Here is a 27,249-nt window from a genome sequence, read left to right as displayed (position 1 = left end):
TGAAAGGAGCCTTAAACTGAAGGGGTTGTTTCACAAGGTAATTATTTACAAATCACTTTAAACAGCTTGTGCCCCCTGCCTTCTCTTCAGCCGCCAAGTGGAAGGGGGCAGAGTGATCAAATACTCCAGGAAGTAAAGAATGCTGAAAGAACTGACCGAGGTTTTAGTGCTGGAATGGAGAGCAGAATGTAGGAGCTCTATTCACAGGGAACTTTTTTACCCTAATGTAGGAGGAAAGGTTTTCCGAGATGATCTACATAATGAGTCCGGTAGACCGATGCACTAAAGCAGTGCAAGGATAAAAATAAAAAAAACTGAATCCCTGAACAGGCAGTAAGTGCTTTGTCTGTGTATCAATGGTTCCACTTTCAATTTTGGTTACAAAGGGGAAGAAAAAAAAAAACACCAACTTTAAATTTAAATTTTCATTATTTATTACTGTTTGGCTACATTCTCTACATTTCAGCAGCATCTTAAAGAGACAGTTAATGTATATTTATGTACAATGAAAAATGAAATTGCAACATTGGAAACGAGAGCCACAGTCAACTGTACAATATTAAATGGTTATCTGCCTTAATACAGCCTCTTTTTTTTCTGTAACATGAACAAAATTACACAATTGCCTTTAAAACATTATAAATGCTATTGGATGCTGCAGAGGTTGTCGAGCTATTACAACACGGCGAAACAGCTGCTCGATTCTGTCAGCTAAGTGCTGCTTCATGGTTGTGCAGTAAAGAAGTACAGCGGTCTGGAAAATCAGTTCTAACATACTAGATTATTAGAAAGTAAAATAATAATAATAATAATAATAATCATGTAGGTTGTGATCTAACACCATTTTAAGCCAGCAGAAGGAATTCAAAGTATTTTTACATTGACAGCCTCCTGCATTGAGGAGCTCCCCAACAGGTAAAATGACTGAACAAAAACCTCTGTATTATGTCATCAACATGCCAATGTAAGATACCAGGAACAGGCTCACTGTACTGTCTATGATGAGTTACACATGCTTGTTAATGAAGAGTCCAGGACCTTAAGCCGTTTGATTTGCTCCTTTTATAGAAACAGTTTATCGATTTGCAAAATGAGAAGTTATTTTAGCAGCAAATGATAGCGCCATTGAGGAGACAAAAAAATAAAATAGGGGGGGGGGGGGGGGGAAGATACTTTCAAACATTTGTACAAGGGGAAAAAAGCTGCTGAAAACACATGTATAACTGAAAATGACATCTGTACAACAATATACACCAGCGACAGAAGGGAATTTCTCATTATCCTGCATAGAAAACTTTTCATATAGTTTTGAGAGCTTTTGGTACCTTACTGGATGTGGTATGTGTGCAAGAATTCAAAAACAAAAAAAGGGACAAGAAATTAGGTGGAATGATTAATAGAGATCTAAAATTCTGAAAGCGAGTGTGCGACTCAAAACTTTACACCGGAAAATAAAACAAAGTGACAGGTCCTCGTGTGTAGTGTCTGAAAGCAATGTGGAGGTGTCATCTCTAGCAACCAATCAGATTCTCCCTGTCCTTTCCTAACCTCTATTAGAAACAAGTATCCTATTGAACTTCGTAGCTATAAGAAACACCTTCACATTTCCCTTCAGAAGCTCGATATATATACGTGGCCCAAAGTGGAAAGAAAAGATACAGAAAAGAAATATTGTGACTACCCCTCTCTTTCAGCTTTGGTTTCAACGACAGTTGTCCGAGACTGGGCAGCAAGCCTTCCCTTATGCAAGTCTTATTTTAATCTTCGATTTCAATTTGCTTCAGTAAATAATGAAAAATACCCTTCCTGCTTAAACTCTCCAGTATCAACCAATTGTGTTTTAGTATTACAAAGAATATTTACAAAGTCCCCTCTAACGGAAAAAAAAAAAATCTCCATGTTGAACAGCAATCAAACCTGGTTTCAAACTCAAGCTCACGTGCATCTTGACGTAGGCCCCCAACCTATAATATTACAAGGGATCAGGAGACAGGAGTCCAGGTTATTCCCAGTAGCTTGAAAATGGCTTTATAGCACACCGAGGCCAAGGTCAAACATTACAGTCATAGGATAGAGGTCTTCACAGTCTTGTCTTCGCTCATCATACAAATAACACTAAGAAGATACATCCCCCAAAACACACAAATGTCTTCAAAAACACATCCTTTGTCATGGGGAAAATAAAAGGAAAGAAATACTCAAATCGTTGCTTCGGCTTCAAACTAAAACTTGCACCTGAAAGCTAGTGTAGGAGGATTCATGCCAGCCGAGATCTGAGTATCAGTATGAAATGATGCTTGACGTAGGTGTGATGGGAGAGGCCACTAGCCCTGACATGTGCAGGTTTCCTGAAGAGTTGGATCTCCTCATATGTGGGAGAAGATAGGCGTCATTCGCCAGCTGGTGAACATCAAATCTGTCCTCTTTGCGGTAAGCTAAACACCTCCTAATAAATGCCTGCAAGGAAAGGAAAACACAATGTTTAAAGCAGAACTCCAGGGAGATGAAATACACACACACACACACATATAAATATACAGTACAGACCAAAATTTTGGACACACCTTCTCATTCAAAGAGTTTTCTTTATTTTCATGACTATGAAAATTGTAGAGTCACACTTCAGGAGGTAGTCACCTGAAATGGTTTTCACTTCACAGGTGTGCCCTGTCAGGTTTAATAAGTGGGATTTCTTGCCTTATAAATGGGGTTGGGACCATCAGTTGTGTTGTGCAAAAGTCAGGTGGATACACAGCTGATAGTCCTACTGAATAGACTTTTAGAATTTGTATTATGGCAAGAAAAAAGCAGCTAAGTACAGGAAAACGAGTGGCCATCATTACTTTAAGAAATGAAGGTCAGTCAGTCCAAAAAATTGGGAAAACTTTGAAAGTGTCCAAGTGCAGTCATAAAAACCATCAAGCGCTACAAAGAAACTGGCTCACATGCGGACCGCCCCAGGAAAGGAAGACCAAGAGTCACCTCTGCTGCAGAGGATAAGTTCATCCGAATCACCAGCCTCAGAAATCGCAGGTTAACAGCAGCTCAGATTAGAGACCAGGTCAATGGCACACGGAGTTCTAGCAGCAAACGCATCTCTAGAACAACTGTTAAGAGGAGACTGTGTGAATCAGGCCTTCATGGTAGAATATCTGCTAGGAAACCACTGCTAAAGAAAGGCAACAAGCAGAAGAGACTTGTTTGGGCTAAAGAACACAAGGAATGGACATTAGACCAGTGGAAATCTGTGCTTTGGTCTAATGAGTCCAAATTTGAGATCTTTGGTTCCAACCACCGTGTCTTTGTGCGATGCAGAAAAGGTGAACGGATGGACTCTACATGCCTGGTTCCCACCGTGAAGCATGGAGGAGGAGGTGTGATGGTGTGGGGGTGCTTTGCTGGTGACACTGTTGGGGATTTATTCAAAATTGAAGGCATACTGAACCAGCATGGCTACCACAGCATCTTGCAGCGGCATGCTATTCCATCCGATTTGCGTTTAGTTGGACCATTGTTTATTTTTCAACAGGACAATGACCCCAAACACACCCCCAGGCTGTGTAAGGGCTATTTGACCAAGAAGTAGAGTGATGGGGTGCTGTGCCAGATGACCTGGCCTCCACAGTCACCGGACCTGAACCCAATCGAGATGGTTTGGGGTGAGCTGGACCGCAGAGTGAAGGCAAAAGGGCCAACAAGTGCTAAGCATCTCTGGGAACTCCTTCAAGACTGTTGGAAGACCATTTCAGATGACTACCTCTTGAAGCTCATCAAGAGAATGCCAAGAGTGTGCAAAGCAGTAATCAAAGCAAAATGTGGCTACTTTGAAGAACCTAGAATGAGACATATTTTCAGTTGTTTCACACTTTTTTGTTATGTATATAATTCCACATGTGTTAATTCATAGTTTTAATGCCTTCAGTGTGAATCTACAATTTTCATAGTCATGAAAATAAAGAAAACTCTTTGAATGAGAAGGTGTGTCCAAACTTTTGGTCTGTAATGTATATATACACACACACACACATACATATATATATATATATATATATATATATATATATATATATATATATATATATATATATATATATATACACACACACACACACACACATACGCACAAACACAGTTTAACCTGCAAAAAAAAAATAAAAAAATTGTAATATTTTTAGCCACTCTTGTGATTCTCACGCCCCTGCCACACAGCTCAGTCAGGATGCTGACACCACTATGTACTGTTGCAACAGAAGATACTAAACTCCTTCTCCAGATGCCTAAAAATGTAGCTTTACAAAACTGTGCACTGCAAGATTGGTTGACTATGCATATCCTCTCCCATTGGCCATACACAAAGATAATATCAGTAATCTGATATATTACATGAAACTGAATATTAGACACTGCAAAGCAAAATACTTGATTTGGTCTGATTTTGATCAGCCGATTGTGGGCGCAATGCCAGGTTCCTGCAAACACTCAGTATGGGCAGACAGGTATTGAATGGCAGGAAAAATCAAGCTCCCCTCACAGCTCATTGAGAAGAAGTACTTGTAGGTATTTATTAACAGTAAATGTTGAATAAATGATGCAGCTGGTTGGGTGGAGCCCTGTACGGCCATGCTGTTTCTAAAATGTGACAGCGGGTGTGGGGAGAAGATCCACTGCCTACTGTCACAGGGAGGGGGGGGGGGGATCAGGGGGTAGAACATATTACATGTTCCACCCTAAATATGAGACATGTTCCAAAGGTGAACTTAGACTTTAATACTATGGTATCTCACCATTAACTGTCATGGTGACAATAATAAAGGGGTAAAACAGCCAAACAAGGACATACACAGGACCAAGGCAGGTCTTAAACATGATACGACACCTGTCCCACTGTTCCTCATATACAGCATTAGAAAACTACTAAACAGGTGTGTATTACCTGAAAAAAGCAGGAATTTTGAGTTGCCTAGAAATGACATATCTTGGAGCACAGTACAGGACACGTGAACTTAATTTTTAAAGTGATACTAAAGTCTTGTTTTTTTTTTTTTAATTTAAAAATAACAAACATGTTATACTTAAATGCTCTGTGCAGTGAATTTGCAAAGAGCAGCCCAGGATCCTCCTTCTCTCATTCCCTCTTTGGTGCTCCTGGCCCCTCCCTCCTGCTGAGTGCCCCCGCAGCAAGCAGCTTGCTATGGGGGCCTCCGAGCGGAAGCTCCTTGTGTCCATTCAGACACGGAGCTGTGACTCAGCCCCACCCCCTCTCTCTCCTCATTGGCTGACTGAGTTTGATTGACAGCAATGGAAGCCAATGGCGCCCCGCTACTGTCCCAGCCAATGAGGGAGTGTCCACGACAGCCGAGTCTCTCATGCAACATCGCTGGATCAAGATGGGGCTCAGTTAAGTATATGGTAGGCTGCTGCACACAGAAGTTTTTTTTATCTAAAGCAAAGAATGCATTAAGATAAAAACCTTCTACCTTTAGAACCACTTTAAGGCTCCATTTACACAGATATTAATATAGTGTACTGTACAGTTCTCCACAATAGGGAATTTAAAAGGTCCAAATTCCTAGGATCTTGATCAGTATAGTACAGGACACAGAAACTTACTCTTAGACTATGGGACATTCCTAAGCAATAAATGGAGGGGTGGGTAGTGAAAGCCAAAAAGGACGCAAAAAGCCCATAGGAAACAAGAAGGGTCCAAAGACCCAAATGGACAGTTGGGGTTTAGCCTGAAAGAGCTCCCACCATATGGCACACACTGCATCAAATTGGTTTGCATGGCTGTCGTCCCAGAAGAAAGCCTCTTCTAAAATTATGCAAAAGAAAGCCTGCAAACAGTTTGCTGAAGACAAGCAGACTAAGGACATGGATTACTGGAACCATGTCCTGTGGTCTGACCAAGATAAACTTATTGGTTCAGATGGTGTCAAGTATGTGTGGTGGCAACCAGGTGAGGAGTACAAAGACAAGTGTGTCTTTTCCTACAGTCAAGCATGGTGGTGGGAGTTTCATGGTCTGGAGCTACAGTTCATTGAGGGAACCATGAATGCCAACATGTACTGTGACATATTGAAGCAGAGCATGATCCTCCCCCCCCCCCCCCCCCCTGGACCGCAGGGCAGTATTCCAACATGAAAATGACCCCAAATACACCTCCAAGATGACCTCTGCCTTGCTAAAGAAGCTCATGGTTAAGGTGATGGACTGGCCAAGCATGTCTCCAGACCTAAACCCTATTGAGCATCTGTGGGGCATCCTCAAACGGAAGGTGAAGGAGCGCAAGGTCTCTAACATCCACCAACTCCGTGATGTCATCATGGAGGAGTGGAAGAGGACTTTAGTGGCAACCTATGAAGCTCTGGTGAACTCCATGCCCAAGAGGGTTAAGGCAGTGCTGGAAAATAACGGTGGCCACACAAAATATTGACACTTTGCGCCCAATTTGGACATGATCACTTAGCGGACTCAAATTCTGCTTGAGTCAGACAGGCTGCGTGTCTGTTAGGGAGCTTAAATTAGGAGGATGGTGTGGTGTCAATTTATGACCTTGCCCCACAAGTGTTAACTGCTTTCAACTGAAGGAGATTTTAGATATTCCTCAGGGCCTGCGTCAGAATCACGACTCTGTTTCATGTGCTCCCGCTCCTACATGCCTGCACATCACCACTGACAGAGAGATCAGCATGTCCAGTATGATGGAATTGCAATAACGAGCTCCTGTGGCTGTATAGGTATCCGGCAACATCTCTGAGGTATCATGCAACATGTGCGACAGCAAACATTCGGCTCGCGTGTTTAGCAAAGAAATGCCTGCCAGAAGTGCACATTTAGTAGTCATATGAACACTACATCACTACCCAGAGAGGAACTTTCAGTAAGGAGGTGGAAGAAAAGAACACAAATTTGATTAGGCAGACATAATAATGTTACCTATAAGCTGAAAACAGCAAAAACGTATTAGCCAAGGAAGAGACACTGGAAGAGTATATTACCCCATAATCTATGCCCTCAAACCGCTTGTTTGCTTAGCACTGCGAAGTGTCTTGCAGAGCTGCCTTTGCCCTTAAGTGTATACCAACAAATCTAACAAAACATGTATAGACCAGAACGGATTTGTAAAAAGGTACACGGAAACCTTGCCCACATCACTGGTCAAGTTCAGGGTTCAGGCTTAGTCTGTCACAGTTGGCATACCCAGAAGGGGTCTTCACAGTATGGGTACCACAGGAATGGACCAAGGCCCTGGAACTGTATAGCACCCTGCAGCTAACTAACTTGTTACCAAGTACCAAGGCAAGTGCCGAACGTAGAATCCAGTGCCTGAAGCATTGATAAGGTTCCCAAGACGTACATCGAGGGTAACCTGATCTGGAAGCTGCTAGTAAGTAATAAGGAAATAGAGCAGTCAGATTTTAATAAAGGCGTCAGTCGAAGATTAGTATAAAAAAAAATCTCCAACAGCAGAATAGTATATCAGTATATCACCTAAGGACAGCGGAAAAAAAATGGGGTTATATGAATATTCGAGGGGGCGTTCTTGGCAAATCTTTGCCATTGTCCAGTCACCTGAAGATAGCAGCATATAAACCATGGTCTATGAATAATTTTCTGTGTCCTGAACGATAAGGATAAGTAGTTGTCTAGAAGGCTTAATTTAATATGTTTTACCTTGGCTTCATTGCTTGCAACAGGCTTCACAGGAAACTGGACATCTGTAGCTTTCAGTATGGTATTTTCTTGTAATATGTCTTGTTGTGACTGATTGTGGCCAAATGGCTGAAAAACAAAAAGGAATGAACTTAAGCATTTTACTTCATGTGTACATATTAGCAAACATATGCCTGACCAACAGTCTTTACCTTCCTGCCATATAGACACTGAAAAAAGATGACTCCTACTGACCACACATCCACTTTATTGGAAATCTTTGGTGGCTCTTTGCCTACTACAAAGCATTCTGGGGGAAGGTACCTGTAAGATTACAGAACAACATTAGTAATATAAACATAATACAAAACTGCATCAAGCATGCTACTCAGGAATATTTAGCCTAGGTTCACACTATGAATCGCATATGAATTTGGCAGGAACTGCACTGCATTCATGTACAATTCACATGCCATTCAGTGCGGTGAAATCTGAGCCCATTTATTTTGAATAGACTCAAATCGCACCGCATCCACATAAAAGTCATGCATGTAGCAATTTTGGGAACACACTGCAACCAGGTAGTTTTGTACCATGTGATCTGGTGCAGGCAAATGCAAGGCATTTGAGGTATCGTTAAGATTGTACTGACACCCACTGCAGGTTGCAAGAGCAGTGCGATTAGAATACGATGCAAGAAATGCGCATGGATCATGGGTTTCCAGTACCGCATTCTTTTGTGAACTGAGGCTTGAAATGGAAGTAAACTTCCATCGATTGTAACTATAGGTAATCCTATTTAAGGCTTGCCTATAGGTACTGTAAATATCTCCTAAATATTCATAGTTTAGGAGAGATTTACTGTAAACACAGCCGATTACCTCATCGGCGCATGCGCTCTGAAGGAATGGCCACCCGTGCCATTTCTTCAGAGCCCTGTGCCGTGACCGGCGGCTCCCACGCGCATGCCTGGGATTGACGTCACCCATCTTCAGCCAGTCACGCAGCCGGAGTCTGCGGTGACAACAAGGGCTTCGTTTGCAGGTAAGTTTCACATAATGCTTTTACTTAGCAGGTAGGGAAAAAAAAGGCAGCAGTTTACTTGCTCTTTATTGGGCTTTTGAGAACAAAAATTTGGTTCTAGAAAATAGTAAACTCACCAGTATGTTCCAGCTCCTTGTGAAGTCAGGTCCATTCCATCCACACCATAGCTGTCATCATCCATTATTTTAGACAAACCAAAGTCTGTGATTTTAATCTCACCACATGCTGTACCATCGACAAGAAGAATATTACCTGGGAGAGAATTTTTTACATGTATAAGAGAACTGTTTTCTGAGTTTATTGGCTGATTTTTAATTACTAACAGTTTTGTGGAGATAAAAAAAAAAAAAAAAAAAGCTATGAAAGTTTACAATTACAATGGATTTAGCTTCACAAGGGTGGAATAGTTTTAGGAGAAAGTCAATGAAAAATCAACTTGTGGAAATGGGAAATAACCGATGAAATTACTTTTCAACTGACTGGAATTTTAATCTTTACAGACAAAGGTTTTTTTAAAAAAAAAAAAAGATGAATGCAAGGAATCGTTAAGAACACAGGGCAATTGATTATGCCAACTAAAATTTTCCATCTTTTTTTTTTTTAATTTGTATATAAAATATTTTAATGCTTTTATTGGGTTTTTAAATCTTACATTACAAATAATACACATGGTCATGTTCCATACCTGGAGGCATTACCTATATTATCCGGTATAACTGTAGGTGCGTGTACTGTTCATTTGGAAGGATTATTTGCATAAAATCATATGACTGAGAAATCAGCCAAAAGTGAGCATTGTTCAAGGTCTAACGCCTAGTACACACTAGTAGTTTTTTTGTTCCACCCAGCAGGGCTAAGCAAAAAAAAAAAAAAAAAACCTGACAACTCAGGAGGAGCCACTGTACAAACAATCCGCTGTTAGTACAGCGTTCTCGCCTGCTGTGCTATTGTGTTCTGACAGGAGGATGGTCCGCCCCGCCAGAACAATCCGGTCAGCACTCTCAGCGCGGATCAGGAACCATTCGGCAGACCTTTTTTGGTCATGCCCCTTCGACGGAGGCCGGCTGAACAGCCAGCTTCTGTTGGACTGACTCCAGTACACACGGTGGAATATCGGCAGGTTTCTACTGAACTGGCTGATGCTGCCTGACATTCAGCCCGTGTACTAGGCTTAGGGGGAAAATACAACTAGCCAAAGAAGAAAAATGCCAGTCATGCAGCCCAGCTGAATCTGATCAGGCAGTGGTTTCATGTCCTTGGTGACAGGCAGACACACACTGGTAAATGGCTCTAAATAGCAGGGAGGGGGTTCATGATTTAGGGGGTGTAGGAGATTGGCAGCACCAGTCACACCCCCATGGATCTCTTGTTCTCCTTGTCTGTACAGACACAAAAATTAGGTGAAGAAAGCTCACTTTGAAAGTTTGCAAGTTTACGGATCAACTGGCGATGAACAGAAGATTTAATAATGCATTTGCAACACATCTACACGCACCAACCATATTGTGCTTACCTGGCTTTAGATCATAATGGATGATGGGCGGCTTGATCTCATTGAGATAACGTAGTGCATTGACTATTTGCATTACTATAGACCTGGCTTCTTTTTCAGACATCAATTTGTGTTGTTTCAGATAAAAGTCAAGATCATTTCCTTCACAGTATTCCAGGACCGTACAGAACCTGGAAATACAAGGACACCAATGGTTCAACATATGCTGTCAAGAAATAAAGTGTACCAATCAAATACATACCAAAGCACAGTAATACAGCCTGTATATGGATGAACAGAATAGAACTACATTGTATTTAAATTCCCTGTACATTTTCTGCTAGGTTTATGAATTTTATTTTCAGGTCTTCACAAAGCTATCATCTAGGTGACTAGATAACACACAGCCAGAGACCAATTTATCAGACCTGCTTTTATTTAACCCAAAACAGGTTTGCTTTAAAAGCTGCACATCACAAAGGACAACAGGAAATAAGCATGTGGCTCTAAAAACATTAAAGGCTCATTTACACAGCAACAGACAGCTGCCGGACACTAAATCATAGCGGCAGTGAGCTAGCAGTGTAATGCCCATTTCAGCTGTTTTTCCAGAGCGTAAAAACACTGCTCACCACGCTATATATGCAAACAGGGCCTACAAGCAAATACAGTTGTGTTCAAAAGTTTGCATCCTGTGGCAGAAATCCAGAAATGTTGGCATTGATAATGAAAATATGACTGATCATGCCCACAAATTGGATTTTTGACTTACCGTAAAACCCATTTTTCTGATGTTCATTGACGGACACAGCTCCTGATCTTCTTAACTATTGGGTTATACTGCCCCCAACAGGAGTATGACATTAGGCAGAAAAAAAGTCTGGCTACGCCTATGGGCAGTCCCAGGGGGTATACTCCCTCTCTCTGCTATAGGTACTATAGTTTAGTTACAAGCAGTGTCAGAAGAATTACAACTCCGTCAATGAACATCAGAGAAATGGATTTTACAGTAAGGAGGAACCTGACCCTTGATGGAATAGGCCTGTCTGATCCGATGGAATAGGCCTGTCTGTCTGATCCATCTGGAAATGGTCGCAGAGGAAACGGGCAATACTTTCCAAGGTCCATCCGTAAGCACAAATAGTGAGTCTGACTTCTTAAAATACTGCCAGGTACACCCTAATTGCCCGGTCCATATCCAAGGCATGCAAAGCAATTTCCTTCGGTTGTGTTGGCCTAGGACACATGGAAGGCAACACAATGTCTTCATTCAAATGAAAATCAGAGACAACTTGGAAGGAATTACGGACAGGAGTGAAGAACCACCTTATCACTGTGAACCACCGGTAAGGTGAAAGACAGGATAACACCGCCAATTCAGACACCCTGCGAGCAGAGGTGAAAGACACCAAAAAGGCCACCTTCTGGGATAGCTTAAGTAGGGAATCTCCTGAAAATTCTAAAAAGGAGGCTTCTGGAAGACAGAGCACCAAACCGAGGTCCCAAGGCGGCAACAGAGACCGCACTGGAGGGGTCAAGTGGCTAACTCCCTGAAGAAAAGTACACCCCAGGGAGTACGTGGCCAAGTGCCATTGAAAGAAGACTGCTAAGGCTGACACCTGACCCTTGATAGTACCCGTTAAAGGAAGGTCAAGATCCGAGCTACCGAAAGAGCGAGGATGAACCTCAAGAGACTCACACCATGCAATGTACATCTTCCATGGTAGATCTTCCTAGAAGTAGGTTTCCTAGCTTTTAACAACGTTGGCATCACCGACTCAGACAAACCTTTATCCATCAGCACCTGGCGTTCAACAGCCAAGCCGTCAAAGCCAGCGACTGTAAAGCAGGATGCAAGATTGGTCGTTGGGACAGCAGATCCTCCCTTAGAGAAAGCTTCCAAGGAACGTCGGTGACCAGCTGCACAAGATCGGCATACCAAGCCTAGCAAGGCCAATCCGGGGCCACTAAGACGACCGGAATTCCTTCTGCCTCGATCCTGCGTAGTAGTCCTGCCAGAAGCTTAAGAGGAGGGAAGGAATAAATCAGAGGATACTGACCCCACGGGGCCAACAGCACATCTGTGGCATCCGCCAGAGGATCCCGTGACCGAGCCACAATCCTCTGCACCTTTCTGTTGAGCCGGGATGCCTACAAATCCACCTTGGGGATGCTCCACTGGAGACACAACTGATGAAACACCTCCGCATGAAGGGACCACTCCCCTTGGTCCAACGCATGCCGACTGAGGTAATCCGCCTGCCAGTTTCCCCCCCCCCCCCCGGAATGTGTATGGCGGAGAGGGCTGGAACGAACCGTTCTGCCCACCTTAGAATGTTGGCTTACTTCAGAGCCAGAGATTGAAATAAGCCACGGCTGTGGCATTATCTGATTGAATCTGCACTGGACATCCCTGAAGACGATTCGTCCAATGTTTCAGGCACAGTCTGATCGCTCGGAGTTCCAAGACACTGATTAGTAGTCTGGACTCTTCCAGTGTCCAGATACCCTGAGCAGAGTTTTTGCAGAGGGTATCACCGCAGACGGACAGGCTGGCATCTGTGGTGACCACTGTCCATTACAAGGGGAGGAAGGATTTGCCCAGTCAAAGCTACCATATCAGGGATTCTTTCGCTCCCCTTTTCAGCCGGGTCAGATTGTCCAGAGACTGCGGATTCTTGTCCCATTTGGCCAGAATCCTTCTTGCAGGGACCTCGTATGAAACTGTGCAAACGGAACCGCCTCAAAAAGGTAGACACCATCAGGCCCAGCATCCGCATGCAAGTCCGGAGGGATGAACATCTGCTGGACAGCAGGAGATGAATTGCAGCCTGTAATTTCTGGATTTTGTCCACAGGAAGGAGCAGACCCAGATAGTCCAGCATTGTGGATGGAACCAGAGAAGACTAATGAAAAATTAGAATTCAGCCAAACTCCCTCAAGCTCGTATGGTGATTTCAAGGTTTTCCACCAGAGCAGTGGGTGACTCTGCTCGCAAAAAGAGGATTTCCAAGTAGCTCAGTACCGTGATCCCCCATTGGCATAACAATGCTGGCAACGGGGCCAACACTTTTGTGAACACCCGAGGAGCAGAGGTGAGAACAAAGGGTAACGCCACAAACTGATAATGCTCCTCTCCCACAGCAAAGAGGAGGAAGCGTTGGAGACTGACACATATTGGAATGTGCAGGTAAGCATCCTTTATGTTGATGGAGGCAAGAAAATCCCCCTGATGCAGTGATACCACCACCATGCGAACGGACTCCATTCTGAACTTCTGAGGAACCGACAAAGAGTGCCCACGTCTACAATGAAAGTCCTTGCCCTTAGTAGTCTGTGGTAGAAAAGTACACTTCCCCCCTGTGAGACCTTTATTTACAGGCGTTCTCCTTGAAAGGAAAGATCAGTCAAGGCCTTTTTAGAAGTCTAGTCCACAGACCAGCATTTGAGACAAAAGACACCCCAAAGGACCACTGCCAAAACAGAGAGCCAAGCCACTAGGGGAGCCGCATCCAAAGAGGCATCACAGATAAACTGCAGCCCCTGGACCAGCTGGCTGAACCTCACTGAGCTGCTCCCCTTCCAGTTAAAATCTTAGCCCACTCAGTCAGAGTCTGCAACACCAGGGCAAAAGTGAATATCGGTCTCAGTGCTGAACCAGCCAGGGTGTACATATTGCGGGCCACAGCCTCCGCCTTCCTGCCAGCTGGGTCCTTAAAGACCGGGGACTCTTCAACTGGAATTATGGTTGCTTTGTTCAATGTGGAGACTGTAGGGTCCAACACTGGTGGGACAGTCTACTTTTTAAGAAGGGACTCCTCATTGGGTTGTCGCCTAGCAACTCGCTTAGGGACCCCAAGGGGACGCTTTGGTCGTCTCCACTCTTCAGTGACAACTCTGTCCAAATATGAGGGGAAAAGGAACACCTTTGCCGCTCTGGATGGCTTGTGAGTGCCAAAGGGAACCTGCACCTCTGCCGCAGCTGTGTCCTCCAACTTTAAGTCTCAAGCACAGATACAATCAGTGAGTCCACCAGTGCCTTTTCATGCGCGGTTGCAGGAGTGGAGGAATCCTCCTCACTATCTGAGGATTCAGGGTGCGTGGTCGCAGACCCAGCAGGGTGACCCACGTCCACGGCGACCGAATCAAATTCAGGATCTGATGAGACCGATGAGGCAGGGCCAGCCCTTCGCCCAAAAGCAACTTTTACCCAGAACACAAAGGACTCCAGGACCGCCGTCAGTGCACAGATGGACCCGGAGGGCCTCACAGCCTCAGAGAGGGGATCAGGTGGGGAGATGTGCTCCAAAGACTCCATGCGTCAATAGGGGAACCCCACAAGAAAAAGGTGTAAAAACACTGCTAAGGGACACACCCACCACTCCGTCAACACCACTCTGTCGCCAGTAACAAAGCACCTAATCGAACCTCAGCAGAGAGGGAGAGAACCCCACCAGACTCACCACCCAGCAGAAACAGGCACCTGCAGCCACCATGATAATCTGCACTCCACGTACGGCGTTCAGGAAGTGAAAAGGTCCAGGAGTCCGCACCAGGGGATGAGGAGAGGCTCCCACCGCCAAAAACGCTGCCCACAGGGCTCCACTGTCATGGCCAACACTATTTTCAGTGGCAAACCACCACAAAATGGCCACCGGACTACACAAACATGGCTGCCGTGCATTGAGCACACAGGCTACAGCAAAATGGTGGCCCCACGAGAAATCCCTAGGCCTCAGAAAATGGGACAGGCAGGAAGAGGGGCCCCTGGCAGGTGCCACCACCAAGTACAGCCGCCCCCCCCCCCCCCAGTAAAGGGGAATTGGCCGATGGGGGCAATATGGCGGGAAACAAAGGGTCTGACCGTCCCATGGAATGGCCCACATCCACTGCAAAACCCTCCAGGTGGAGAGGGGGAACAGTCATTTACCATACCAGGAACCAGGCAGACACTGCCCTAGACAGCACCTCCTCTCCATCGAACTGGGGAGGCTGTTGGCCAGGAGGGATGCTGTGACTCGAGCTGAGACCGGGTCATATGCGACCTCGTGAGAGGTTTAACTCGCAGGCCAGCCCCTGTCCGGTAGGGCTATGTCGTGGCCGACCTAGCGTGGAGCTCAGGTTTGCGCACGCTCGCTGGCCAGACTAGGGTGACCACTGGATCTAGATAATCCAGCACCTCGTCCAGTCCGGCAAATGATTGTACATCTCACAGGGAAAAAAACAGGAGAAAAAAAAAATCTAAAAAGAAAATATTGCCAGGAGGAGTACCTATAGCAGGGAGAGGGAGAATACCCCCTGGGACTGACAATAGGCATAGCCAGACTTTTTTTCTGCCTAGTGTCCTACTCCAGTAGGGGTCAGTAAAGAAGGAGCTGTGTCCGTCAATGAACAAAAGAGAAAAACGGTTTTATAGTGATCATATGAATCCATTATCACATAGTTGTTTGGCCCCTTCTTAAAGCAGAACAACCGAAATCACCCAAATGGCCCTGATCAAAAAAGTTTACATACCCTGGAAAGTGTCACACACACACAGGTTAAAGCATTTGTTACCCAAAAAAAGGAAAAAAAAAAAAAAACAGATCCTGTCCCCTAAAGCATGTTATACAGCACAGTGCTTGTGCTATGTCATTCGGCCCCCTGTAACACCTAAAAAACAACCTGGCTGATCCTGCCAGTTTCTACCCTCCCCCCTGTAAACTGACCACGGTATATCATGGCTGCTGAGCGCTGACACCGTGGTCAGTTTACGTACCTCTGTCATCCACAGCCCTGTACTGTCCTCTCTAGTCCCCCCTCCCCTCCCTGCCTGTTCGTGTCAGTACCTGCCCTTCCACCTCCTGCTGCTCTTATATCAAATCTAACTTCATCCCATCCCCTCTGTAATATAACAATAAGTGTCCGTGTCTGTGTTAGAGAAAAATATGCCGATCTGTACCTAAATCAGAGCGGCTCCCGGCGATCATGTGACCATTCTGCTCGCTCTCCTTTATCTTCCCTTCCTCTCTGGCTGATGTCAGCAGCAGCAGTGCTTGGACCCATTCGCTATAGCTGTCAGCCAGGCAGAGAAGAGAGCCAAGGAGTTAGCGGATTTCTGGGAGCCGCTCTGATTTAGGTACAGATCGGCATATTTTTTTCTATGGCACAGGGACACTTCTTGTTATATTACAGAGTGGATGGTATGATTTTATATAAGTGGCTTAACAACCACTTTAAAATGGAAATTTCATTTCCCACATCTGTGACTTTTTAAAATGCAGGCATTTGTCTGTGTGTTAGGAATGAGCTTTATTCTGTGCGCTCTGCAACACGCAATAACGTGAACCAAACCTTAGAATGCTGTACTAACATCGGATTGTGAACATCTAAACTCAGCACTATAGTAATTAATAAGCCCATACATACAGCTGTGTTTATATGCAAAAACGTATGCTGCATTTAGCCACGCACAAAACAAGTAGGACAGGTCCGGGGCCAGGTTCCAGATTTTACACGGATACGCAAACACACAAAGAAGGGCATACATGTGTAGTCATTCACTGAAATGAAGGAAGAACAGGCATGTATTTTATGCAGGATCTTCTGCTAGCTTTGCCTGTACGGACCTGCATTCTAGACATAAAATACAAATATGCTTGTGTGAATGAGCCCTTAGACTGGTGATGACGTAGTTACAGAAAGTGCCTTTTAAGAACAGCAGGAAAAGAAGATTCAAGATGGCGGTGAAGTAACATTTTGTGTGAAGTTACAAAAAACAGGGCTTTTAATAGTTAAGTGTGCATTTACACGTTTTTGAAAATTAATAAACTGTTTTTTTTTTTTAAGTTTTGTGCAAGTATTATTGCATACATATCAAACTTCAGCCATTCCTTTTCTGGGCTGCACAAGCGAAGGACAGAAATTATAGAGGGGAGTACTTTAGGCACAAGAAACACAAGAAAAAAAGCATGTGTTGCACGTTTACAGGTTCTCCAATTGAAATCCATGTGGACAAAAAGGCCGGATTAGGTTTAAAAAACAAAAAAAAAAAAAAAAAACACATACTCTTGAGTGTAGTGCGTCAAGAGTACAAGTGACGAAGCATTGAAACACGAACAGGCACAATTACAAACAATGGGTATTCGCATGTTGAGCAAAGTCAGGCAAAGGGAAACACACTCAAAAACCCTCAGGTTGTGAAGGGTAAACCCCAAGTGCTAAAGGTTCATCTCCTGTAAAAACAAATAGGATTTTTATACTCACCGTAATATCCTTTCCTCAGAGTCCATTGGGAGACACTGATGATTTTGAAGCAATGTAGGGTTATATCGCCATGCTTACAGGAGAAATCGACAGTGAGCACATGAAAGCTGAAGACTTGCCCCTGTAAAGCGGTTCTTCGTTCTCCTGTGTAAAAATTAAAAGTCAGCAGCTACAAAAATTGTAGATGCTGGCTTTTAATAAACAACCACTCACCTGTACAGGGATCCAGCGTCATCCTCACCTGAGCTGGTTTGTTCACCGGATAGAGAGCAGGTACCTATCAAAACCTGCACCCCCCCCCCTCCCCCCAAACAAATTGGTGCCAAATAATACAGAGGAGAAGGGGGGGGGGGGAGGAACAGCAGAACCTCCTCTTTTTGGTGAAGTTTGGCTTTAAGGGTAGAACCCCTCATGCCTGCCAGCTAAAGCAAGTAGTCTAAAGAGGAAATATGGTAAATTAGAGGAGGAAGCTGTGGCCCTTAACAGAAAGGGATTTTATAGTGAGTATAAAAATCCTATCTTCTAGAAAGAGTGAAACTTTGAAATAGTGTAAAAGCGAAACCAGAGAACGTCTTTAGGGACCTTCTAGAACAACAAAATGATTAAATTTGCTGAAAAGAAGCAGTGGCCAAAAGGTAAACCCTGAAGGCCCTTACAACAGCCTAACCATGAAAAGAAACCTCATTGGAATAAACTGGAGTTAGACACAGAGAAGGCAACACAATACCTTCAATAGGAAAAAAATCTGAATCTACATTGGGCAAAAATGAGGTTCCTCCTCTCAAAACAACTTTATCTTGGTGAAAGATCAAATATGGCTCCTTCTAGGATAATGCAGATAAATCAGTAAACCTTCTAACTGATATGACGGCTTTAAGGAATGCTACCTTACAGAAAAACCACTTTAATAAACAAATGTCCTGAATAGATTTAAATTGAGGTTTTTCGGAACATACAGTGCCTAGAGAAAGTATTCGGCCCCCTTGAACTTTGTGACCTTTTGCCACATTTCAGGCTTCAAACATAAAGATATAAAACTGTATTTTTTTGTGAAGAATCAACAACAAGTGGGACACAATCATGAAGTGGAACGAAATTTATTGGATATTTCAAACTTTGTTAAATATAAAACTGAAAAATTGGGCGTGCAAAATTATTCAGCCCCTTTACTTTCAGTGCAGCAAACTCTCTCCAGAAGTTCAGTGAGGACCTCTCAATGATCCAATGTTGACCCAAATGACTAATGATGATAAATAGAACCTACCTGTGTGTAATCAAGTCCCCGTATAAATGCACCTGCACTGTGATAGTCTCGGAGGTCTGTTTAAGGGACAGAGAGCATCATGAAGAACAAGGAACACACCAGGCAGGTCCGAGATACTGTTGTGGAGAAGTTTAAAGCCGGATTTGGATACAAAAAGATTTCCCAAGCTTTATACATCCCAAGGAGCACTGTGCAAACGATAATATTGAAATGGAAGGAGTATCAGACCACTGCAAATCTACGAAGACCTGGCCGTCCCTCTAAACTTTCAGCTCATACAAGGAGAAGACTGATCAGAGATGCAGCCAAGAGGCCCATGATCACTCTGGATGAACTGCAGAGATCTACAGCTGAGGATGGGAGACTCTGTCCATAGGACAACAATCAGTCGTATACTGCACAAATCTGGCCTTTATGGAAGAGTGGCAAGAAGAAAGCCATTTCTTAAAGATATCCATAAAAAGTGTTTTTTAATGTTTGCCACAAGCCACCTGGGAGACACACCAAACATGTGGAAGAAGGTGCTCTGGTCAGATGAAACCAAAATCAAACTTTTTGGCAACAATGCAAAACGTTATGTTTGGCATAAAAGCAACACAGCTCATCACCCTGAACACACCATCCCCACTGTCAAACATGGTGCTGGCAGCATCATGGTTTGGGCCTGCTTTTCTTCAGCAGGGACAGGGAAGATGGTTAAAATTAATGGGAAGATGGATGGAGCCAAATACAAGACCATTCTGGAAGAAAACCTGATGGTGTCTGCAAAAGACCTGAGACTGGGACGGAGATTTGTCTTCCAACAAGACAATGATCCAAAACATAAAGCAAAATCTACAATGGAATGGTTCACAAATAAACATATCCAGGTGTTAGAATGGCCAAGTCAAAGTCCAGACCTGATCCAATCGAGAATCTGTGGAAAGAACTGAAAACTGCTGTTCACAAACGCTCTCCATCCAACCTCACTGAGCTTGAGCTGTTTTGCAAGGAGGAATGGGCAAAAATTTCAGTCTCTCGATGTGCAAAACTGATAGAGACATACCCCAAGCGACTTACAGCTGTAATCGCAGCAAAAGGCGGCGCTACAAAGTATTAACTTAAGGGGGCTGAATAATTTTGCACGCCAAATTTTTCAGTTTTTTTATTTGTTAAAAAAGTTTTAAATAAATTTCGTTCCACTTCATGATTGTGTCCCACTTGTTGATTATTCACAAAAAATTACAGTTTTATGTCTTTACGTTTGAAGCCTGAAATGTGGCAAAAGGTCGAAAAGTTCAAGGGGGCCGAATACTTTCGCAAGGCACTGTATATAGGACTAGGCTTAAATACCATGACTGGAGTGAAGGATAAAGCAATCCCTTGAATAAAAGCACAAGTTAGGTAGCTAGAGAAGATGAAAAAGAAGAGAAAAGGTAGATGGATATCAGACTTTTGATGGTGCCAAGGGCTAAACGCAGTTATACTCCCAACTGAAAGAGCAAGCCCACCGAAAAGCCACGCAAGGAAACCCTTACATTCTCACACTTCTATCCAGCTTCTTGTTTTAATGTGAGGCTAGTAGATCCATACCCTTCTCCCTCTATCACAGATATAGGTCTCAATAAAACTTCCAAGTTGGGATGCGGTCTGCTGAGGAAATCCCCTGGTGCTCCCCTGATGATTAATGTAAGCCCCCGCTATGACAATATCCCACTGAACTCAAACCGGATGACCAGTAAAAAAGGAGGTCTGAAACAGATCAATTGCTCACATCTCTAGGTCCACATCTCTTGTAGGTACGGCGGTACTAACCTACGTTCTATCCTCAGTGGTGTCCTTCAATGGACAATGGAGAAATAAAACACACAACACATCAAAACAAATTTTTATGCAAAGAAAATTTTGTTGAAGACAAAATACAAAGACAATATAGCTCATCCTTTGTGAAAAGAGCCTGTTGGGTTCTTGAACAAGGGACTTCTTTTAACTCTACTAAAAAGTTTAAATAGCTAAATGTGTGAAAGGGCGACTACAGCTTCATCTGTTGGCTCAAAAAAAATTAAGCCAGTTCCATTTTTTGAGTCCACAGAACAATAGTCTTAAACCTTAAGATTCAACTACACTGCTAAAAAAAATTACAGGAACACTTTGAAAAACACATCAGATCTCCATGGGGAAAAATATCATGTTGGATATCTATAGTGATATGGACCGGGTAATGTGTTAGGAACAAAAGGATGTCACATTGCTTGATGGAAATTAAAACGATCAACCTACAGAGGGCTAAATTCAAAGACCCCCCGGAAATCAAAGTGAAAAAATTATGCAGCAGGCAAGACCGTTTTGCTGAAATTTCATTGCAGCAACTCAAAATTGTACTCAGAAGTTTGTATGGCCCCCATGTGCTTGTATGCATGCCCAACAAAGTCAGGGCATACTCCAAATGAGACGATGGATGGTGTCCTGGGGATTTTCCTCTCAGATCTTGACCAGGGCATCGCAGAGTCGCTAAACAGACTGAGGTGCAACCTGGCAGCGTCCGATGGACCAAAACATAATGTCCCAGAGGTGTTTTATTGGATTTATGTCAGGCGAGCGTAGGGGCCATTCAATGGTATCAATTCCTTCATCCTCCAGGAACTGGCTGCATACTCTCGCCACATTAGGCCGAGCATTGTCATGCACCAGGAGGAACCCATGACCCACTGCACCAGCGTAGGGTCTGACAATGGGTCCAAGGATTTTATCCTGGTCCCTAGTGGCAGTCAGGGTGCTATTTTCTAATCTGTAGAGGTCTGTGCATCCCTCCATGGATATGCCTCTCCAGACCATCAATGACCCACAACCAAACCGGTCATGCTGAACGATGTTACAGGCACCATAATGCTCTCCACGGCTTCGCCAAATCCTTTCACGTCTGTCACCAGTGCTCAGAGTGAACCTGCTCATATCTGTGAAAAGCACAAGGCGCCAGTGGCGGACCTGCCAATTCTGGTGTTCAATGGAAAATGCCAATCAAGCACCACGTGTTGGACAGTGAGCACAGGGCCCACTAGAGGACGTCGGGCCCTCAAGCCACCCTAATGAGGTCTGTTTTCTGATTGGTCAGAGATATTTACATCAGTGGCCTGCTGGAAGTCGTTTTGTCTGGCAGTGCTAATCCTATTCCTCCTTGCACAAAGGAGCAGATACCAGTCATGCTGATCGGGTAAGGACCTTCTATGGCCCTATCCAGCTCTCCTAGAGTAACCGCCCGTTTCCTGGAATCTCCTCCATGCTCTTGAGACTGTGCTGGGAGACACAGCAAACCTTCTGGCAATGGTACCTATGGTTGTGCCATCCTGGAGGAGTTGGACTGCTCATTTAACCTCCATAGGGTCCAGGTATCGCCTCTTGTTACCAGTAGGAACACTGACCCTAACCAAATGTAAAACTAGTAAAAAACAGTCAAAAAAGAGGAGTAGGGGGAAAAAAAAAAGTCAGTGGTCTTCACCTGTAAAACCATTCCTGTTTTGGAGGTTGTCTCATTGTTGCCCATCTAGTGCACCTGTTTTTAATTTCAATAACCGCCAAGCAGCTAAAACTGATTAACAACCCATTCTGCTACTTAACTGACCAGATCAATATTCCAGGAGTTTCATTGACTTGATGCTATACTCTGATTAAAAAGTGTTTCTTTCATTTTTTTGAGCAGTGTACGTCGTTCCACTTTTAAAGCCCCGTCTCCACAGAGCACCCCTGGGGCCTGACAAAATGCCTGTGCAGTTTTCTAGGGACGAGCTAGATAGCAGTCTTTTAAAACAAGGGGTATACATTGGCATCCTATTGTGTCTTGGCTTGTTGCTTTTGAAAGAAAAATTTGGACCGGATTCACACCTGAAGCAGTGAACAGGGACGCACTGGACCCCAGGCATGAACCTACGGCTGCATTTGTGTGAACCTGGCCTTATTCCCTGCTTCATAGGGACACAAAATCCATAATTTCTCCCTTGTCAGAACGGAGCTGTGCCTTGTTTATATAGGCAGGGCTCTGTTCTGCTTCTCTCCTCGCCTGTCAGGCAGCGGACATCTATTGACTGGCAGCCGCTGATCGGCTTGTGTGGTGTCAAATTACAGCCATTGCCAGAAGGTTTGCTGTATCTCCCAGCAAGCACCCTCTCAAAAGCATGGAGGAGATTCCAGGAGACAGGCAGTTACTCTTGGAGAGCTGGACAGGGCCGTAGAAAGTCTTTTAACCCATTAGCAAGACCGGTATCTGCTCCTTTGTACAAGGATGAACAGGATGAGAACTGCCAGAGCCCTACAAAATGACCTCCAGCAGGCCACTGTTGTGAAAGTCTCTGACCAAACAATCAGAAACCGACTTTATAAGGGTGGCCTGAGGGCCCGATGTCCTCTAGTGGGCCCTGTGGTTACTGCCCGGCACCACGGAGCTAGATTGGCATTTGCCATTGAACTCCAGAATTGGCAGAGCCGCCACTGGCACCCTGTGCTTTTCATAGATGAGAGCAGGTTCACCCAGAGCACACGTGACAGATGTGAAAGGGTCTAGAGAGGCTATGGAGAATGTTATGCTGCCTGTAACATTATTCAGCATGACCCGTTTGGTGGTGGGCCAGGGATGGGCTGGGGAGGCATAACCATGGAGGGATGCACAGACCTCTACAGGCTAGACCAGGGATCTCCAAACTACGGCCCTCCAGCTGTTTGCGGAACTGCTCGTCCCATGAGGCATTGTAAAACTCTGACATTCACAGACTTGACAAGGCATGATGGGAATTGTAGTTCCTCAACAACTGGAGGGCCATAGTTTGGAGATCCCTGGGCTAGACAATGGCACCCTGACTGCCATTAGGTATTGGGATGAAATCCTTGGACCTGTTGTCAGATCCTACACTGATTCAGTGGGTCCTGGGTTCCTGCTGGTGCACAACAATGCCCAGCCTCATGTGACGAGAGTATGCAGCCAGTTCCTGGAGGATGAAGGAATTGATACCATTAAATGGTCCCCACAGTCACCTGACCAATAAAACACCTCTGGGATATTACGTTTCGGTCCATCCGATGCCGCCAGGTTGCACCTCAGTCGGTTTAGGAGCTCAGTGATGCCCTGATCCAGATCTGGGAGGAAATACCCCAGGACACCATCTGTCGTCTCATTAGGAGTATGCCTTGATGTTGTCAGACATACATACAAGCACGTTGGGGCCATACAAATTACCGAGTACCATTTTGAGTTGCTGCAATGAAATTTAAGCAAAATGGACTAGCCTGCTCTGCATCTAACTTTCACTTTTATTTTTGGGGTGTCTTTGAATTCAGCCCTCTGTATGTTGATAATTTTCATTTTCATCAAATGCTGTGGCAGCCTTTCGTTCCTAACACATTACCTAGTCCATATCAGTATAGATATCCAGCATACTTTTTTTTCTTTTTGAAATCTGATATGTTCTCATTTCACGCTTTTACTTTTTTTGAGCAGTGCATAAATGTATACACACACACATTTTATAGTCCTGACCATAAAATCACATAATTTACTTTCAAAAGCAACGACCCAAGGGAAGACACAATGAGATGCCAATGTGCACATCAAACTGCAGTGGTAGGCTCCAATAGTGCTCTGTGAGGGTTGGAGTGTTGCATCTTTTGGTGCTTGCTCTGCATGTGTTGGCACAGTGGGTTTTCTCACCATTTGTCTGCTTAAATGATGTGGACAAACTAAATCCTACTTACGTGTCTGTATCCAAGGAAAAGTAATCATAAAGTTTCACTATTCGTGGATGATCAAGCTCTTTGTGTATTCTGTACTCTCTGCAGGCATGCCTACAAACAAATGGGTTGGTTAATAAGGTTGAAGGGTGGAGACACCGATTCTGTTATGAAAGAACACAAACTATTTACTTGTGGTAATTTTCCTTCTTCTCGTCTCTCCAGCTCTTGTTAAGTTGGTGAATTTTCACAGCAGCATATCTTTGTTCATAAAGATCAAAAGCCTGAAATAAACATGTAATGGCACAGTTAAAGCACAAAGTTATTTTGGAAAAGCAAACATATCAATTCAGTGGAAGCAGCCTAGACTGAAAGTGGTCAATATATCTGCTATCTGGCTGTCCTTTAACACTATTGGCTTATAACTAGGTTTTATTAACTTGCAATTAATATTTATGCAGCTCTATGTAAAGTGACAACACATGGGGACTGGACCTGTATGTAAAACTCGGCTCTGAGAAAACAGCTACATACATACCTGCTTTATGTGTCAAATGTCATACCTACAAAAGGGAACTCTAATTCAGTCAGACTTTTCATCCAGACCCCCCCAACCTTCCCCCTTTTCTTCATACAATTACAGTGGAATTCCTGGGCAACCATAACTTTTCTTTAAAAAAGCCCCCCCACTACCCATCCTGTGTACCTTATGTAAAAAAGATATGTGTACTTACCTTTTTTCAGCCCACTCCGGTCCAGTGAGCCCGTGTCAGTAAGGGTCCAGCTGCAGGGGAAAGGACAGAGTATTCGATAACAGCAGGGAATTTCGGGAGAGGTGACATTACCCATAGGCTCGTAAAGCCTAGCTACTGTCTGCCTTCCCTCCTTACCCCTGCAGCTGGCCACTCATTGACACAGGAAAGCTGGAACTGTAAGATCACAAGACTGGAGCAGGCTGAAAAAAGGTAAGTACACAGATCTTTTTTACATAGAGTAGACAAAATAAGCAGCGGGAGGAAGGAGGGTAAATTGTTATGAATAGTTATGGTTAGGCAAGAATTCCACTTTGAGTTTGCTCCCTAACCTGCCCCCAACCTGTTGACTGTACCATTATGGTATAAACACACGAATGAGGTTATTACTCAGCATGGGTGCTACCAGCAGACTAGATAAGAATCAGAAATGCATACCGGCTGTATTAAAAAAAAAACAAAAAAAAACACGAACTTCAATTTTGTAAATCATAGCTCTATAAAATAATTGTAATTTCTAACTGCATGACGTTTAGAAATCTTAGATAAGAAAGTAATTTTTTTTTTACAAGTTCTTCATTTTTCAAATTACTTTCATTCACCTTTCTTTTGGCTAAAGTGTGTGGTCAAAAAACTGCCTTTTTTTTGTTTTTACCGTATAATCCTTTTCTCTGTTGTTCATTGACAGACACGGCTCCATATCTTCTTTGAAACTTGGGTTATGCTGCTCTCCATAGGAGTAGGACTAGGTGGAAACAAATTTAAACTACGCCCCTAGGGCAGTCCTAGGGGGTGTACTTTGCACGTCCTGCTATAGGACTTCAGTTTGTAACAAGCAGTGTCAGAAGAATACATAACCCGACTTCACAGAGGGTTGGGTGCTGTGTCTGTCAATGAACATCAGAGAAAAGGATTTTACAGTAAGACAAAAATCCAGTTTTCTCCGTTTGTGGACGGACACAGCTACATATCTTCTTTGACCCTTGGGACGTCCCGAAGCAGTGTCAACATGAGGGGTGGGGAAAAAAACAAAAGCAATGCACATAATTCCCAAAAGCGCTAAACATAGCCAACTAGATAAACCAGAAGCTCAACCAGGAACAACTGGAGCTCACCACCAGAAAAAAATACACCTTCAAGAGGCAGGAGCCTCTGCAACAGCAGCCTGCAAAACTTTGAGGCCAAACGCAGCATCTGCAGATGCGAGTTCATCCACCTTGTAAAGCTGTATGAATGTATGCACAGACAACCATGTGGCCGCCACACCTGGACCACTGACGCCGGAAGACCCAGGAGGCACTAAGCGCCCTTGTAAAATGCACCTTAACAGGTAAAGGAGGATCATGACCCGTAATGGAATAGGCCTGCACCACCGTCTGCTTGATCAATCTGGAAAAGGTTGCAGCAGATGCGGCCTTCCCCTTACGAGATCCATCCGTAAGGACAAACCTGAAATCCAATTTCCGAATCGACTCAGTCGCTGCCAGGTACACCCTGATTGCCCGAAACAACATCCAGGGAATGTAAAGCAATTTCTTTAGGATGTTTTGGCTTAGGACACAAAGAAAGCAACACAATGTCTTCATTCAAGTGGAAACCCGAGATGACCTTAGGAAGGAACGGCTGACAAGGACGCAGCACCACTTTGTCCCTGTGAACCACCAGGTAAGGTTACCGACAGGACAATGCAGCCAGCTCAGACACCCTGTGTGCAGAAGTAATTAGCCACCAGGGAGGCCACCTTCTGTGACAGAGCAAGCAGAGGAAGTTCACAAATATTTTCAAAAGGTTGCACAGAGGTACCAGGGACCTTACCGGAGTAGCCAAGTGATGAACCCCCTAGACGAAAGTGTGAACCAAGGAATTTGCAGCCAATGGCCATTGGAAAAAAATTGCCAAAGCGGAAATCTGGCCCTTGATGGTGCCCAGAGCTAAACGCTGGTCTACACCCTGTTGTAAAAACTCAAGCGAACGGGACACCGAAAAGGAACGGGAAGGAGAAACCCCCCCGGAGACTAACACCAAGAAATGTATGCCCTCCAAACTCGATGATAAATCTTCCTAGAAGTAGATTTTCTAGCTTTTAACAGAGTAGGAATCACTGA

General features: G+C 44.1%; 1 protein-coding gene across 3 annotated transcripts in view; it reads right to left on the bottom strand.

Moving 5' to 3' along the window:
- Positions 1-410: 410 nt before the first annotated feature.
- The window catches only part of TLK1 (tousled like kinase 1), a 494,176-nt gene continuing 467,337 nt past the window's right edge, over positions 411-27,249 (bottom strand). For all 3 annotated transcript variants that reach the window (XM_082260299.1, XM_082260300.1, XM_082260301.1), the window contains 7 exons: positions 24,585-24,676; positions 24,417-24,506; positions 10,211-10,380; positions 8,814-8,949; positions 7,866-7,977; positions 7,675-7,782; positions 411-2,457 (listed from right to left, as the gene is read on the bottom strand). In XM_082260299.1, coding sequence (XP_082116425.1) covers positions 2,281-2,457; positions 7,675-7,782; positions 7,866-7,977; positions 8,814-8,949; positions 10,211-10,380; positions 24,417-24,506; positions 24,585-24,676 — 885 coding nt within the window. In that variant the 3' untranslated portion in view covers positions 411-2,280. The remainder of the gene's footprint in view (positions 2,458-7,674; positions 7,783-7,865; positions 7,978-8,813; positions 8,950-10,210; positions 10,381-24,416; positions 24,507-24,584; positions 24,677-27,249) is intronic.

This window comes from Pelophylax lessonae (genome assembly GCF_965119305.1).
Source record: "Pelophylax lessonae genome assembly, chromosome: 6".
Taxonomy (NCBI): Eukaryota; Metazoa; Chordata; class Amphibia; order Anura; family Ranidae; genus Pelophylax; species Pelophylax lessonae.
This window is presented reverse-complemented; position numbering and strand designations above follow the sequence as displayed.